General features: G+C 42.6%; 1 protein-coding gene across 4 annotated transcripts in view; it reads right to left on the bottom strand.

Annotated features, from left to right (window-relative positions):
* YARS2 (tyrosyl-tRNA synthetase 2) overlaps nucleotides 1–16367 on the bottom strand; it is a 31508-nt gene extending 15141 nt beyond the window's left edge. For 2 of the 4 annotated variants that reach the window (XM_045873645.3, XM_045873644.3), the window contains exons 1-5: nucleotides 15558–16367; nucleotides 14174–14341; nucleotides 5574–5723; nucleotides 2128–2283; nucleotides 1673–1843 (exon numbers count right to left, since the gene is read on the bottom strand). In XM_045873645.3, coding sequence (XP_045729601.1) covers nucleotides 1673–1843; nucleotides 2128–2283; nucleotides 5574–5723; nucleotides 14174–14341; nucleotides 15558–16336 — 1424 coding nt within the window. In that variant the 5' untranslated portion in view covers nucleotides 16337–16367. The remainder of the gene's footprint in view (nucleotides 1–1672; nucleotides 1844–2127; nucleotides 2284–5573; nucleotides 5724–14173; nucleotides 14342–15557) is intronic. The other 2 variants (XM_064591405.1, XM_064591406.1) reach the window with 2 other exon arrangements.
* Between the last annotated feature and the right edge of the window lie 1956 nt (nucleotides 16368–18323).

Here is an 18323-nt window from a genome sequence, read left to right as displayed (position 1 = left end):
CACACACTGGGTGGGTGGGGGTCGGAAATTGTCCTGAAAGAAGACACATGGCAACTGGGAGGGTGAGCAGCAGTTACTTCCACAAATAGGGCGAGGAAACATGGGGAGTAGCTAGAAAGAAGCAAACTGAGAGAAAAAAAGGTCTAGAGCATGAAAGGCCTTGGAAGCCCTTGTGAAAGGCAAATGTTCATTTTCTCTTATCTGAATGTTACCAAATGACAAAGAAACCGCTACTACACATGAGTTCATAAAGCTCTGTTTTCTATTTAAGGACAGATTTCTTTCTCCTAGGAAGTGTTATTTTGGGCTATTTGCTATAGTTTCCAGATCATGTTCTACATTTTGTTTAAATGCACAAGCCAATCTTACTTAGCTTATACAATCTTAAAAAATGTATTACTTAAGAATTCCAAATCAGATATGGTGTCATCTTAAGTCGTGGTAAAATTTCCAGTATCAGTAAATAAACCACTAGAAAATTCAGAAGAAAACCAAAAATGCTTCCACAGTAAGGAAAATTCTTAGAACCAGTGACTCACTCTGGGGAGATATATGGTACGACTCCCAATTCAGTGTACATTAAATAATGAGCATAGTAGGGAATCAAATAGGTAGAATGCAAGTGATACAAAGACAATGGATATTTTCTCTATACAGAATAATCTAGGGTTCTTCAGGATAAAGGCAAATAACCCAAAACAATGGAAAGAAAACAGCAACTACAACAAATGTCATTTATAATCATGAATATGGGCTGATAAGCATTTGACTTAATGCTCATACTCCAGGAGATGAGGCACCCAGGGTCTTCTGGCTAACTAATGCTTTTCCTTCTACATCACACTGTTTCAGTTATAAATGCGTAAGCATCAGGTATATGCCAGATTACTTTGTGGAACACTTTATTCCCTCATAATACCACATAACTGAGCAAAAAATATCCTACCTACTTCTTGAATAAGAAAAACGGAATTCTCAAGAGGAATAGCATGTAATTTATAATACTAGTTTTAGGAAGTAACATCACATGCTTACTTCATTTTCAGAAATTCAACTAATACATTTTTTTTAATGTTTTTTAAAATTTTATTTGTCAGAGAGAGAGAGCGCGTGCCTAAGCAGGGGGAGCAGGAGAGGGAGAAGGAGGCTCCCCGCTGAGCAAGGAGCCCGATGCGGGGCTCGATCCCAGGACCCTGGGATCGTGACCTGAGCCGAAGGCAGACGCCCAACCAAGAACCACCTAGGTGTCCCTCAACAAATATTTTAAATAGGTTGGGCAACCCCTCTACTCCCTCAAAGACCATACAGACTGAATATGAGAGGGGTCATGTGAATCTGTTCACTTTTGATCTCAAATTGTGACTATCCCTGAGCTGACTAATCCCAGTGCACCTGCTGACCATAGTGGTCCCTTCAATATAGGCCTTTCCAGCGCTGGAGGAAAAAGGGAGTTAGACTCAATGAGAGACAACAGTAGTACCAGATTTTACAGAAAATTTAGACTGTTTTCAACGATAAGTACTCCGTTTTCACTGTATTCCTGGACTAACCTAACTTCTCCCAGGAGTGAGACACCATTATGGCACTATCAGGAAAACACCCTCTGGAAACATGCTGTGGACTCTAACATTTAATGTTGAGTTAACTGTGAATAAAAGTTAAATCATCTTACCCTCGGGGACCATCTGGAATGGCATTTGCTTTGCGGCATGTATCTAGGACACTTGTTCCTGGATCAAGAACTAATTCAGAAAATGAAGCTTCTTTAAACAACTCTTTCAACTCTTGATCAGACATGACCTCCAGTGCATCAGTACTGCTATGATAAAGGGCTTGCGTACACCTGGAAACACATCAAGACCACATCACGTGAGCGCCTGTGCTCTAACAGCCAGTTTTCAAACAGCAACGTGTATCTTGTATGACTCATTCTTAACTCAAGAGGATCCTTCTTTCCAAAAGAGGCTATTCTAAAGCACTGGAGTGTTTTAGAATACTAGACACTGGAGTGTCAGTGTAAAGCACTGACAACCTTGTTAGCGGTAAATGACAAGATAACCCTCAGGAATTTTCTCAAGCCTATTAATGACATAACTTTATCCAGTGTTAGTTATTCCTAAAGGCCACCTTTTAGCAGAATCTAGCCCTTCTTGTCCATGAACAAGCTTCGTAACTTCTGCAGCAAGTCGTTTCTGAGGACCCCGCTTTTCTGGCTCTTTGTCATGCAGCTGCATGATGTGGTCAATCTCTGGCAGGGGCAGAAAAGTGAAGAGCTTCAGGTACCTGTGGAACAAAAAAACCAGTGCTGGTATGTATAACACACCTAACTTCTGTCTCCAACTCCCTTTCCCTTTAAAAAACATCCTGTCTACTTTTAAATTTATATTTTTTAAAAGAGTTGTTTAGAGAGAGAGAGCGTGTGCATGAGCACGAGTAGGGGGGAGAGTGACAGCGAGAATCCCAAGCAGACTCCCTGCTGAAAACAGAGCCCGATGTGAGGCTCGATCTCATGGCCCTGAAATCATGACCTGTGCCAAAACCAAGAGTCGGCCGCTTAACCAACTGAGCCACCCAGGTGCCCCTAAATTTTATGAAAAATAAACATGCAGAAATGTACCCCAAACAAGACATCCATGCACATATCACCCAGACTGAAGATGTTACTATTCTGCCATCTTTGCTTCAGATCTTTCCTTTTGAAAAGACGTAAAATAATACAGCTCTAGATGCCAGCACCATCATATTCCCCTCCTTGCCCAGAGATAAGCTAAATTTGTACATATCCTTCTTTTTAAAAAAGATTTTATTTATTTATTTGACAGAGACAGAGAGAGAGAGAGAGAGGGAACACAAGCAGGGGGAGTGGGAGAGGAAGAAGCAGGCCTCCCGCCGAGCAGGGAGCCAGATGGGGGGCTCGATCCCAGGACCCTGGGATCATGACCCGAGCCGAAGGCAGATGCTTAACGACTGAACCACCCAGGCGCCCCGTACATAGCCTTCCTAAGCATGTTTTAATACTTTTGTTTTATAAATAAAAAATATGTGTAACTTGAAAATTGACATTTTATACGTAGCCTTTAAAAACATCTTTTCTTGGTGAAAACCACATCACCAACATTGAGTTTAATGAATCAGAAAGCAAACATCTACATAACCATCTCCTGTCTAGAAATACGTCATTGCTTCTACTCAAGAAAGCCCAGACGTACCACATCCACTTCCCCCTCCAAATGACCCACTCTTCTGCCTTTCAAGGTAATCTCTTCCTTGTTTTTCTTCATACTTCTACTATTCTGGTATCCTCTGGTAAACAGCGTCGCTTCGTTTTGCCAGTTTTTAGGGCTTTATAAATAAACGGACTCATACAGAATATACCTTTGTGTTTGGCTCCCCTGGCACATCATTATGTTTAGCAGGAGACTCATTCGTGTTGCTATGTGTACTGCTCTTCTGTACAGCAGTCTGTGCTGTGACTATTTCGCATAAGGTATTTCTTTCGTCTACCGTGGCTATTCTACTCTTGGACAGCTGCTGCTGATGCTGCTCGGACTATTCCCACGTATTTCTCTTGGGGCCTATGTGCGCTCCTTTCTTCTGCGGACGTACCCAGGAGAGGAAGTGCTGGGTCGTAGGCTTACGTGCATATTCAGGTTTAGTAAACACAGACACATACTTTTCCGAAGTGCTTCTGTAAGCGTAGCCTCTGTGCCTGACATTAAGCCTCTGCCTGCCCAGGCATCCATTCCCAAGCCCTCCCTGACATGAATGCCCCAGCCAGCGGCACATCAACCAGGCAAAGCAGCAGGCCACCGCCGCACGGGAAGTTCCCCTCTTAGAAAGCTCTGGGTAACTCAGATAACTGACCACTTGAGCGATCCCGTTTCTCCCTTCCCACTTCCTACTTTCCGTTCTTATGTTTTAAATTTGTCAATAAAGGAGGACCTCACAAAGCCCCAGGCACTTCCCCCTTCATCCCAATACAGGCGGAGCCCCAGGACCATGCTCTCTGCCTCTCCCCCTAACCGAGACCTCAGAGTGCCCCACACCCTCCAGAACTTTTAGGGAGTAAGATCCTGTTTTTTGAAGTTCCCTGATGGTGGCTGCCAAGGTGCATCCTGCAATCATAAGAACCACGAAGACCAGTCCAGCTGCAAAACGGACTCTGGTGAGGGAAATGTCTGTAGGGGACACACAGTCCCACTAGGACCCACCACTCAGTGGTCACTAGGGGAGTTCTCCCTCCTCCTCACTGACCGGAATATCCTTTCCTCAGTAATTAGCCCAAAGCCTCCCCTGGGGCAGTGAGAACAGCCTTGGGATCCAGTCTGCCTTCATTAGCTCTCCTGGGCGCAAGGCCTGGAGGACCCTCATTTACCTTAGTCACTAAAGGCCTTTTTAATTAGCGGCCTAATCATCTCCTGAGTCCCTATGGCCTTGCACACACGGCTCTGAAGAGACTGAATTACTATGGCAGCAGTGACACTTCAGGAGAGAGACCACAGGCAACACACAGCAGAGGCGACGCGCAAAACCGAGCCCGGTGGGACGGCGTCCAGCAAGTGGCGCTGCGTTCCCCAGTGCCATGACCTGGCCGGTTGGCCAGTCACCGTAAGAAGGTGGAAGGTAAGGCAGTCCCCGCAGTTACCTGCAAGTGCTACCACACAGCCCTGCTGACTACGCCGTCTGCCCGCCATCTGTGCTCAGCCTACCGAGAGGGACGCCGGCTGTTGGGAATGCCTGCGGGCACTCGCCCGGGCCTCTACTACTTGTGGCGGGCCCCAAGAGACCGGACCATAGTGACCCAGATGACCCCTCTTCCCCTCTTCGTTTCTAAACCTGAAGAGGCCCCACGTGACCCGGAGTCCAGAGACTTCTTTTCATAAGGCGCTCCCCCTAATTACAGGGCAGCCCTACTACATTTTAATGGGACTGCTGGAACCATTTAAAAGGCACTGGAGGGCCCTGACACGGTGGCTGGATGTAGAGATTACTATCCAGGCACCCAGATACTTCAGACCTATGCCCTTCCACACCCACTGCCCCAGAGGAGGTTTCCCCTCGAGCAAACCTCCTCGCCCCTCCCTAGTAAACTCCCAACTTAATTTTGCCCCTTATGGAAATACACAGGTTAACCTCTCCTGGGAGTTACAACATCTCAGTGTTAGAGACAGCCAGTCTCTAAACTCTAGACCCTAAGACAGCCACAACCCCCTTCTGCCATCCATCCTCTTGTCACACAGCTGCCCTCTATCCCGACTCCAACCCAGTCCCCGCAAGTACCTCTGCCCTCCTCTCTAACCTCCAGGGTTAAGCCTCTACCCTAGGCAACGGGTAGCTGCCCAGGACTCAACCCACCTCCCGCAAGCAGTGGCCCCTATGCCACTCTGATAGTGGGACAATAAAAATGCACGGGCCTCTTGGCCCTATTAGACACCAGGGCCCAATCACTGTTATTCCAGATAATCCCTCTAAATTCTTGAAAGGGAAACCCTTCTACCTACAGGGCATTGCCAGTTAAACAGTCAAAGGTGTACAAATCCATGCGGATGTAGCTAACTACAGGGACCACTTACTTCAAAGGGCTTCTTCTGGTGGTAGCTTCCTTGGCCCTTTCCTTATTATGGGCATGGATGCACTGACACAATGCCATGTCACAGAGAACCAGCCCAAGTTCTTGACCTTCCTGGTGGGATTTACCAAGTGGATGCCAGGGACTCTTCCTCCTGTGGGCAAGATGGTAAACACCCCCCAATACCACTTTAAATAGGACACTAAAGGCCTATACCCTGTTATTAAAGATGTTGAGATGGAGTCATTAAGCCCACAGCCTCAGCTTTCAATGGCCCCATTTGGTAGGTATGTAAGCCACTAATGAATGGTACTTCTCCATTTACCTTCAAAACCTTAATACTAAGGTTCCCCCAATTAAGCTACAATTCCTAGTATTATATAATTAATTAAGAACACATACTTCTGAGACCACAAGCACACTAGTATTCAATTACAAGGGTCCCAAAAGGAAAACAGAGAGAGTAAGGGGCAGAAAACTGGAGAAATAACAGCTGAAAACTTCCCTAACCTGGGGAAGGAGACAGACATCCAGGTCCAGGAAGCAGAGAGAGCCCCAAATAAGAAGAACCCAAAGAGGTCCATACCAAGACACGTGATAATTAAAATGGCAAAAATGAACAGTGATGGATGAGGTCACTCCCCTGAGGCTACCAGCTGATTTTTCAGCAGGCCAGAGGGGGCAGTACAGTGTATTCAGAATGATGAAAGGAAAAAACTACAACCAATACTCTCCCCAGGGGCGCCTGGGTGGCTCAGTCGTTAAGCGTCTGCCTTCAGCTCAGGTCATGATCCCAGGGTCCTGGGATCGAGCCCCGCATTGGGCTCCCTGCTCAGCGGGAAGCCTGCTTCTCCTTCTCCCACTCCCCCTGCTTGTGTTCCCTCTCTCGCTGTGTCTCTCTGTCAAATAAATAAATAAAATCTTAAAAAAAAAAAAAAAACCTCCCCCCAGCAAGGCTGCCATGCAGAACTGAAGGAGAGATAAAGAGGTCCCCAGACAAATAAAAGTTAAAGGTGTCCATCACCACTAAACTGGCCTTACAAGAAATGTTCAAGGGACTTTTCTAAGCGAGAAACAAGAGGCCGTAACTAGGACTTAGAAAATTATGAAAGAAAGAATTTCACTGGTGAAAGCGAACAAACAGTAAAGGTACCAGGATCAATCAAAGCCAGTATGAAGGTTAAAAAGACAACAGCAGGAAAATCACTTCTATCTACACTAATTAGTTAAGCAATACAAAAGATTTAAAAAGATGTAAAATATGACATCAAATACATAAAACATGGAGGGGGGAATAAAAACATAGCAAATGTGTTTTGAATGTGTCGAAACTTAAGTGACCATTAACTTTAAAACAGACTGCTATATGCGTAGGGTGTTACATATGAACCTCATGGTAACCACAAACCAAAAACGTGTAATAGATACACAAAAAAATAAAAAGAATCCAAGCATAACACTAAAGAAAGTTATCAAATCACAAGGGAAGACAGGAAAAAAGGGACAGAGAAGAACTATAAAAACAATTAAAATAGCAAAATACACCTAACTATCAATGATTACTTTAAATGTAAGTGGACTAGGGGCACCTGGGTGGCTCAGTCAGTTAAGTGGCTGGCTCTTGACTTCAGCTCAGGTTATGATCCCAGGGTCCTACGATTAAGCCCTGCATCAGGCTCCACGTTCAGTGGGGAGTCTGCTTGAGGATTCGCTCTCTCCGTCTGCCCCTCCCCCAGCTTACATGCTTGCTATTTCTCTCTAAAATGAACAAATAAATCTTTAAATGTAAATGGACTAAATGCTCCAATCAAAAAACAGAGGCTGACTGAATAGATAAAAAAACCCAAGACCCACCTATATGCTACCTACAAGAGCCTCCTTCAAACCTTAAGACACAAACTGAAAGTGAACAGATGGAAAAAGGTATTCCATGAAAATGGAAAAAAACAAAAAAGCTGAGGTAGCAGTACTTACATCAGACAAAATAGACTTTAAAACAAAGACTGTAACAAGAAACAAAGAAGAGCATTAACATAATGATAAAAGGATTAGACCAATGAAGAGATATCATAAATACCTATGTACCCAACATGGAAGAACCTAAGTACACAAAGCAAATATTAACAGACGTAATGGGAGAAATAAGGGGCACCTGACCTGGGTGGCTCAGTCAGTTAAGCGTCTGCCTTCAGCTCAGGTCATGATCCTGGAGTTTCAGGACTGAGCCCCACGTTGGGCTCCCTGCTCAGCAGGGAGTCTATTTCTCCCTCTCCGTCTGGCCCACCCTCTACTAGGGTGTGCTCTCTCTCTCTCTCAAATAAATAAAATCTTAAAAAAAAAAATAGAAAGAAATGAATGATAATACAATAGAAGGGGACTTTAACATCCCACTTACACCAACAGATAGGTCATCTGGTCAGAAAAAAAATCAAGGAAACAGTGGCTCTGAACAACATATTAGACCAGATGGACTTAACAGATACCTACTGAACATTCCATCCCAAACACAGAATACACATTCTTTTTAAGTGCACACAGAACATTTTCCACAATAGACTGCCTGGTAAGCCACAAAACAAGTCTCATTTAATTTATGAAAACTGAAATCATATCAAACCTCTTTCTGGTGTGAAACTAGAAACCAGTTACAAGAAAAAAAACTGGAAAAAACACAGACACGTGAAGGTGAAACAACATGTTATTAAACAACTGATCGGTCAACAAAGAAATCTGACAGTAAATTAAAAACTATCTGGAGACAAACGAAAATGGAAACACGATGTTCCAAAATCAGTGGGACACAGAAAAAGGAGTTTTAAGAGGGAAATTTATAGTAATGAAGGTCTGCGTCAAGAAACAAGAAAAACCTAAAATAAACAATCTAACCTTACAACTAAAGGAATAAGAAAAAGAACAAAGCCCAAAGCTAGCAGAAGCAAAGAAATAATAAAGATCAGATCAAATAAAAACAGAAACAAACAAAAAGAGAAAGGAACCCATGTACACTGCTGATGGGAATGTAAGTTGACGCAGTCACTGTAGAAAACTGTATGGAGGTTCTTAAAAAATTAAAAATAGATATACCACAGGATCCAGTAATTCCACTAATGGGTAATTTGCTAAAAGTACATGAAAGCACTAATTCAAGAAGATATGCATCCCTATGTTCACTGCAGCATTGTTTACAATAGCTAAGATATGGAAGCAACCCAAGGGTCCATTAATAGATGAATGGATAAAGAAGTGGTATATATGCAGTGGAAAATTACTCAGCAATAAAAAAAAAAAAAAAATGCTATCTTGCTATTTTTGACAACTCCGATGGATCTAGAGGGTATTATGTTAAGTGAAATAATTCAGGCAAAGAAAGACAAATTCCATGATTTCACTTATATGTGGTATCTAAAAAACAAAACAATTAAAAAAACAAAAAAGTAGGAAGACCCACAAATACAGAGGAAAAACTAATGGCTGCCTGAGGGGAGGGGTGGTGGGAGATGGGAAAAATGGATGATTGGGAGTAGGAGATACAGACTTCCAGTTAAGGAATGAATAATCATGGGATGAAAGGTACAACACAGAGAATATAGTTAATGGTTTAAAAAAAAAAAAAAGGACTACTGTGGAAAATTATTGTATGTTCAATGTATTGAACAGCTTAGAAGGAAAGAAAAATTCTTAGAAACACACAATCTACCAAGACAATCAGGAAGAAATGGAAAATCTGAATAGATCAATTACTTGGAATGAAACTGAATCAGTAATTAAAACCTCCCAAGAAACAAAAAAGTCCAGGACCAGATGGTTTCACATGGGAGTTCTACCAAACATTTAAAGAGCTAATACCTATTCTTCTCAAACTATTAAAAAACTGAAGAGGAAGGAATGCTTCCAAATACACTGTATAAGGCCAGCATTACCCTGACAATAAAAACCAGACAAAGATACTTCAAAAAAAAAAAAGAGTATTGCAGGCTACATCCTTGATGAACACAGTTGCAAAAATCCTCACAAATATTATCAGACTGAATTCCACAATACTTTAAAAGGATCATTTCCCACAACCAAGTGGGATTTACTCCAAGGATGCACGGACGGTTCAATTTATGCAAATCAATCAACATGATACACATTAACAAAAGATAAAAACTATATGATTATCTCAATAGATGTAGAAAAAGCATTTGACAAAATGCAACCTCCATTTATGATAAAAATCCTCAAAAGAGTGGGTTTCCAGGGAACATACCCCAAAAGCCAAATATGAAAACCCTACAACTAACATCATACTCATTGGTGAAAATCCCAAAGCTTCTTCTCTAAGATCAGGAACAAGGCAGTGATGCCCACTCGCCACTTTAATTCGACATAGTATTGGAAGTCCTACTACAGCCAACAGACAGAAATAAAAGGCACCCAAACTGGTAAGGAAGAAGTAAAATTGTTGCTATTTGCAAATGACTTGATACTATATACAGAAAACCCTAAAGACTCCACCAAAAAACTACTGGAAGTAATATAAATAAATTCAGTAAAGTTGCCGATACCAAATTAATACACAGAAAACTGTTCCATTTTTATATACTAATAACAAACTAGCAGACCAGGAAATTAAGAAAACAATCCCATTTACAACTGCATCAAAAAGAGTAAAATACCTAGGAATAAATTTAAGGAGACCTGTACTCTGAAAACTATAAAACGCTGATAAAAGAAAGTGAAGATGACACAAATAAATGGAAAAATATACCACGCTCATAGGTTGGAATAATATTGTTAAAATGTTGATACTACCCAAAGCAAAGTACAGATTTAATGCAATCCCTATCAAAATACCAAAAGCACTTTTCACAGAACTAGGAACAAACAATCCTAAAATCTGTACGGAATCATGAAATAACCAAAGCAATCTTGAGAAATAACAAAGCTGGAGGTATCACACTCTCAGATTTCAAGATAAACTACAAAGGCAATAATAATCAAAACAGTATGGAACTGGCACAAAAATATATACAAAGACCAATGGAACAGAATAGTGAGCCCAGAAATAAACCTATACCTGTATGTTCAATTAATCTATGACAAAGGAAGCAAGAATATGCAGTGGGGAAAAGACAGTCTCTTTAATAAATGCTGCTGGGAAAACGGGACAGCTACATGCAAAAGAATAAAACTGGACCACTTTCTCACACCACACACAAAAATAAACTCAACATGGATTAAAGACCAAAATGTAAGACCTGAAACTATAAAACTCCTAAAAGGAAACAGGCAGGAAACTCTTGGACATCCACCCTAGCAGTATTTTTTGGATTTTTCTCCTCAGGCAAGAGCAACAGTAGCAAAAATAAACTATTGGGAATATACCAAATTAAAAAGCTTTTGTGCAATGAAGCAAACTATCAACAAAACAAAAAAGCAACTTGCTGACTGGGAGTAGATATTTGCAAATGATATATCTGATAAGGGGTTAATATCCAAAATATATAAAGAGCTTATATAACTCAACACCAGAAAACAATCTGACAAAAAAATAGCCAGAAGACCTGAAAAGACATGAAAAGATGCTCAACATCACTCAATCAACAGGGAAATGCAAATCAAAACCACAACGAGATACTGCCTCACACCTGTCAGAATGGCTAATATCAAAAAGACCGGAAATAAGTTTTGGCAAGAATGTGGAGAAAGGGAACCCTCAAGCACTGTTGGGGGGAATGTAAGCTGATACAGCCACTATGAAAAAGAGTAGGGAGGTCTTCAAAAAATTAAAAATAGAAATCTTTTTTTTTTTTTTTTAAGATTTTATTTATTTATTTGACAGAGAGAGACACAGCGAGAGAGGGAACAGAAGCAGGGGGAGTGGAAGAGGAAGAAGCAGGCCTCCCGCCCAGCAGGGAGCCCGATGTGGGGCTCGATCTCAGGACCCCGGGATCGTAACCTGAGCCGAAGGCAGACGCCCAACGACTGAGCCACCCAGGCGCCCCTAAAAATAGAAATCTGATACCATCCAGCAGTTCTACTTCCAGGTATTTACTTATAGAAAACAAGAACACTAATTCAAAAAGTTATGTGCACACCTATTTTCCCTGCAGTATTATTTACAACAGCTGAGATATGGAAGCAACCTAAGTGTCCACTGACAGATGAACAGCTAAAGAAGCTGTCATTTCCAAGAACATGGAGGAACCCTGAGGGTATTATGCTAAGTGAAATAAGTCACTCAGAAAAAAAAAATACCACAATTTCACTTGCATGTGGAATTGAAGAAACAAAACAAATGAACTGACAAAACAGAAACAGACTTATAAATACAGAGAACTGGTGGCCGCCAAAGGGGATGGGAGGGGTGAACAGATGAAGGGGATTAGGACATACAAATGTCCAGTTATAAAATAAGTAAGTCACAGGGATAAAAAGTACAGCACAGGAAATACAGCAATAATATTGTAATAATTTTGTAAGGGGGCAGCCAGTGACTACAATTATTGTGGTGAGCATTTCATAATGTATATAAATGTCAAATCACTATGTTGAACACTGGAAACTAATAAAATATAGTATGTCAACTCTACTTCAATGAGAAAAAAAGGACAAAAAAAATCTGATGCCTCTAAGTGCCTGACACTTAGCGTGTAATTGCCAAATTAGCCATTTTAAAGAAGTTCACTGTGAATGAACATACTGCTAGCCGTTACCATATAGCTAGTAGCAAACCAACTCGGTAAGTTATCAGGCCGCCCTACTCATGAAGTTCCTCTTTTAGAAAGCCCTGGGTGACTTAGGTAACTGACCACTTGAGTGACCCTGTTTCTCCCTTTCCTGTTCCCTAATTCCTGCTTTTATGTTTTAGATTTCCCAATAAAGGGTGAACCTGCAAAACCCTAGGCACCCCCCCAACTTTGTCTCCAATAAGGCCACACCCTAGCTCCACGCTCCCTCCCTCTCTCTACCCAGGAGCTTCTGTGTGGCCCTCCAGGACCTGTGAGTAAGAAATCTTGTTTTTCAAATTTCCCTGACAGTTGCTGCTGAGGTGCGTCCTGCAATCGTAAGAACCACTAAGGCCAGTCCAGCCACAACACTGGTTCTGGTCGGGGAAATGTCTGTGGGAGCTCGCCCCAAGTGGTACGTGCCCAGGCGAGTTCCTCAAGCATTTCTAGCCAAGAGCATCACTAGCAATCGGCGGAGACTGATTTGACAGTAAGTTTACTCTCCCACCACCTTGGAATAGTCTCACCACACCTGGTATTGCCATGTCTATGTTTATCCATTCTGGAAGGTAAATAACAGTATTTAATTGTGCCTTTATCTTGCATTTTCTCCTCATTATTAAGGCTGAGCAACCTTTTCCGATGTTTCTGGCCTTTTGGATAGAATCTTTCTGAAGTGCATGTTCAAGCCTCTACTTGTTTAGACTGGGTTGTCTCTTTCTTACTGGCTTATGGAATTTGAGTATAAGCTCTTTACACTTTTAGTACGTGTAACTGATAGTCTTCTATCTTAATGGTGACTTTTGATGAACAGTAGATCTTAACTGTAATTTAGTCTAATCTACCAATCTTTTTCTTTGTACCTCATTTAAGAATCCTTCAGAATCCTTAAGAATATCTTCATAAGATATTTTCCTATTTATCTTCTGAACACATGATTTATCTGTTGTTACAGAGTTAGGCTGACAATCTACCTGAAACTGACTTTTGCATACTGTGTGAGGTTAAGTTTCATTATTTTCCCCACATAAGACATCAAATTATCTAAGTGAAATTTATTGAAAAGATTGTTTTATCTGCAGTGCCACAGAGATCAAGTGACCATAGATGCTGGGATCTGTCTGGATTCTCTAATCTTTGCCATTAGTCTCTTTACTTAATCTTACATTTAGGCTTGTGCTTTAAAATCCAAAGGTTATTAGAATTAATAAGATTTTAGAAGGGTTGCCGGATACACAGTTAATCACAGAAATTAACCGTATTTTTATACATTAGAGCCAACAGAAAATGAAATTTTCAACAAGATGTCAGTTCTTGAAACAACAAAACCCTAAACTGTATCATCAAATATGTTTGGTATAAATCTGAAGGAAAAAAACCTTAATTACTGTAGTTTTATTAGGCATATTTTCTACTCTGGAAAAATTATTTTTGGGAAAATTGACCTTTTCTTTATTGCAGGCGTATTTTTCTCATTAGTTTATATTCTTTGAAGAGTTTAAGATCATGTGAATTAATGAGAATCATTTTTTAAAAAGGATTTTCAAAAGATGTTACAAAGAAAACAAATTTTAGAAACAAAGGTAAAACCAGGTTTAGTCAAGTTGATGATAAAAGGAGTGAAAAAACTAGAATACACCAGTGATAATGTCTTAAGTACTTGCTAGATGTAGATCACAAACTTGGCTCTGTTTTTCGGCAACCACACACAGTGTTTTTCTGTTCTAACCAACAAAAAACTGTTCAGAACAGTTAAAACTGCAATGTTCTGGGTCTTAAAATCTGAATGAAAACAAAACCAAAAAAGTACAAAGGGTACATAGAGATTCAATGGCTAAAATTATAACATGAGCTTATAAACCCAATTTTTCTCAGCATACCATTAAGAACTCACCTTTCTACCAAATCATCCTGCTGCCTGACAAAGAACTGATACAATTCAAATGGAGAGGTCTTATCTCTGTTTAGCCAAACAGCATTACCAGCAGACTTTCCCAGTTTTGCTCCGGTTGTACTTGTAATTAGAGGAACAGTGATTCCAAACACATCTTCTCCAGTCAACCTACGCGTAAAGAAAAACTTCATTATGTGCTTCAAGCACAAGTAGCGGTGGGTTCTGCTAATCATTCTTCAGATTTCATTCTGGTCCCTTGCTCTAACAAAACTTACTTTACCTTCTAAATTCGAGTTTTTGTCCCTCGTAATTGTTTTCACAGCACTCACTACGTTTTTTGCATTTTTCATTCTTTTTTTTTAAATCTTTTTTTTTTTTAAGATTTTATTTATTTGAGACAGAGAGAATGAGAGAGAGAGAGCACATGAGAGGGGGGAGGGTCAGAGAGAGAAGCAGACCCCCTGCCGAGCAGGGAGCCTGATGCGGGACTCGATCCAGGGACTCCAGGATCATGACCTGAGCCGAAGGCAGTCGCTTAACCGACTGAGCCACCCAGGCGCCCTATTTATTTGAGAGAGTGAGAAACTACATGAGAGGGGGGAGGGTCAGAGGGAGAAGCAGACTCCCTGCCGAGCAGGGAGCCCGATGCGGGACTCGATCCCGGGACTCCAGGATCATGACCTGAGCCGAAGGCAGTCGCCCAACCAACTGAGCCACCCAGGCGCCCTGCATTTTTCATTCTAAACTGCAATGGAACCAGTGACTCTGGGGTAGTTTCTGCATAACTAGGGCCTAGAAAACTTGAAAAGCCGAGGAAGAAGAGGAAAGAAAGCTGGGTAAGGGGAAGTCAGGTAGAGACACTAAGGATGTTTTAAGGGATTTTAAAAATGAGTACCACATGGCCTAGCCCTGTAGTTGAGCTCCCTCAAGAAAATGCGATTAAAATCTACCTTATTTGCCAAATATTTGGAGTTGAAAGAAATTTGGAGATGCCAACCCAAAACTAACACTAGCTTCATGGAACCTGCAGAGCTAAAGCAGAAACTACTCCAGGAGACACAGTCGCATTCAAGCATAAACAACGAAAAGCAGTTTCTCAAGTCAGAAACACAGAGTTACTAAGGGGAAGCAAAAGACACAATCTGAATCCTGACTAGTGGTCTATTTCCTGCAAAGCTCTAAGAATACGTTCCATGCCTAGTACCATTACTTCATTCCTTTAGTTCTCATTTAGCTAGTCACATTAACACCATTACAGACTTGATGGGGTAAACCAACAAGGGCTCAAAAAGGGCGTCATTCCCCAATCCTAATCGTGGATCACAGGCTATTCGTGTGTAAATTATTTGGTTACAAGATTTCTCCTGGGTCTAAAGGAGCTTACTTGTGGATAAACTCGTATCCGGACAAGATGTTGCCCAGCTGATCAGATCCACCCAGCTGGACCCGGCATCCATAATGCTGGAACAGATAGTAGAAGTCATAGGCCTGGAGCACCTGGTATAAAAACTCGGCCAAGCTCATGCCCTCGGGACTCCTGAGCCTGGCTTGGACGCTCTGACGGCTGAGGAGCGTGCCCATGCGGAACTGCCCGCCCACGGCCGCTAGGAAGTCCACCAGGTGCTGCTTCTGGTACCAGGCCGAATTGTCCAGTACCGTGAAGCTTCCCCAGGTGCGCCCATTAGCGAAGAGCTGTTGGTGATTAGCCCCCATGGCCTCGAGCCCCTGGCGCAGGGCGCGCGCATTGCTTCGCACGCGCTCTGGTTCCAGCGCCTCTCGTTCCTTGGTACGGCCGCTGGGGTCGCCCAGGCGCGCGGTGGCACCTCCCACCAGTGCGATCACATTGTGGCCGGCTCGCTGGAAGTGAAACAGGCCCAGCAGCGCCAGCAGATGCCCCACGTGAAGCGAGTCGGCCGTGGGGTCGAACCCGCAGTAGACGGTCTGGGGAAAGTTGCCCGTGCCGCGGTCGAAGAGCTCTGGGAGCTCTATATTCGTACCCCTCTCGGGGAAAAACTCCTTGAACAGACCCCGAGCCTTCTGCACCGCCAACAACCCTTGGGCGCCCGAATGGGACTCACGTAATCCCAGGAGCAAGACTCCAGGTGGGCCTGGGCTCCTAAACCACCGACCCCGGGAAAAGCACCGCAACATGGGGGCCGCCATCTTGGCGTCGGCACGGTGGGAATGCTGGGATTTTAGAGCCCTCGCCACACCCCTCAGTGCCAGCCTCCAGCAAGTTCTACGGAAATTGCTTCCGTGTTTTCCTGCGCATGCCCGGGCGGAGCGGGGCGGTCCCTTAGCTACGGAGCTTGAGTTCTCAGCAGTCGTTAGAGTTCTGATGACCCGAGGGGGGCTTCTGCTTACCGTCCGGTCACCTGAAGTTCGCTAAAACTTCACTCCTTCGTGACGGAGGAGTGTCTGTGATAATAGTTCCTACCTCAGAGGGTTCTTGTTTGGACTAAGAATGAAGGCAGTTGGCACCTACTAAGCTCTCTACAGATGTTAGATTTTAAGTTTTCACGTGAAAAAATTGTGATGCACAAGTTCCTTTGAATTCTTGGTTCGATGCAAAAACTTGTTCACAGAGGTTGTGATTGGGTTAGAAATTGGTTTAACTTACCGGAGAGAGAGAGTTGGCGTTGGGAACCAAACTCGTAATAGTGATTCCCCGAGCGGATGAAAGCGCCTCAGTCGCCAGTGTACATTAGCTTCTCCAGGAGGTGGCAGTCTTGCCCAAGCTATAGCGAGGGCAAACTCCACAATAAATTAAAGGCAGAAAACCCTGTTTTATCTATTTAACAATTACAGGTAACCAGCTGGGACACAGCTTTAGTATAAGTGGATTCAAATTAGTAATCACATTGCCACAGCATGGCAGGTGCCATCAGTACTCCACTCGCCAGGGATGGGGTTCTCATTGCCAGTTGGCTGGCACAGAATCCAGCTCCAAAACCCTATTCTAGAGTCTCATTTCTGGGACCACTTTCAATATCAACTGTGTAAGGTCGAGTTGGAGATTTGTGTGCAGAAGGATTATTGGGGTGTACTCTTGGAACAGCCTCTGTAATGGAGTGATCAGGGTTGAGCTGAGGGAGAAGTTGAACTGTGAACAGTTTGTAATAGGGGCCTCCAACAATCCCATGGGTGCCCTGGAGCTGGGCTTTACTTTCGGATTCATTCTAAGTTGAAACAAGGGACAGGCCTTGTTTATTGGCTAGCCATGAAATGTGGGATGCCCCTGGAGAGGAGGCAAAACCTTGGGCAAGGCTTTGGCAGAGAGCGAGATGCAGAAATGGACTCAGCTGTGAGCTATCAGCAACCAATAAACTCAGCAGCTGGGGGATTGAGCACCTGGATCCTGAAGCAGGCATCTGGGCCATGGGCCAAATTATTCCCTACAGGATCTTTCCATTTTGTAACATTATAAAGCCATTTAACAAAATGAAATATTATTTAAGAAATTAGTTTCTTTTCATGTATAATTATCAGTGAAGTGAGATTCTCGTTGCCAGATGGTAACTGTGACAGGATTTGAGATACTTATTCAACAGACTATGCAATATAATCCCAAATGCTGAAGAAACTAAGCAGGATGTGTTCTCCCATGTTGCTATTCAAAATATCTTAATATTTGCAATCATAACCTGTTCACCTGCAATCTTATTTCCCACCACTTTAATCAGAGACATAGTTACGTATGTGTAGCACACAGCAGATAGTGTTTTCTATTTAGTACCTAACACAGGAAGATTTGGACGTTTTTATTTTTATTTTTTTTTTAAAGATTTTATTTATTTATTTGACAGAAAGAGAGATTGTGAGAGAGGGAACACAAGCAGGGGGAGTGGGAGAGGCGTGGAGCAGGGAGCCCAATGCTGGGACTCCATCCCAGGACCCCGGGATCTTGACCTGAGCTGAAGGCAGATGCTTAACAACTGAGCCACCCAGGCACCCCTGAACATTTTTAAAGGCTATCTTTCATTCCTGAGGTTCTGGTTAATAATCTGTGTTTTTTATAGGTATGTTAGTAACCTTATACCCGAAAGTATGACTTCATATTGTGGTTTAATTAGTCATGTCAGGTGGTACATTTAAACTCTTGGAATTATATACATGGCTAAAATTTTATGGTCCTAGACCTATGACTTGA

The sequence above is a fragment of the Mirounga angustirostris genome, unplaced genomic scaffold (genome assembly GCF_029215605.1).
Source record: "Mirounga angustirostris isolate CCGP_5_RB_7025 unplaced genomic scaffold, mMirAng1.0.hap1 SCAF_5, whole genome shotgun sequence".
NCBI classification, from domain to species: Eukaryota; Metazoa; Chordata; class Mammalia; order Carnivora; family Phocidae; genus Mirounga; species Mirounga angustirostris.
Note: the sequence above shows the minus strand (reverse complement) of the source record. Positions and strands in the feature narration are given on the sequence as shown.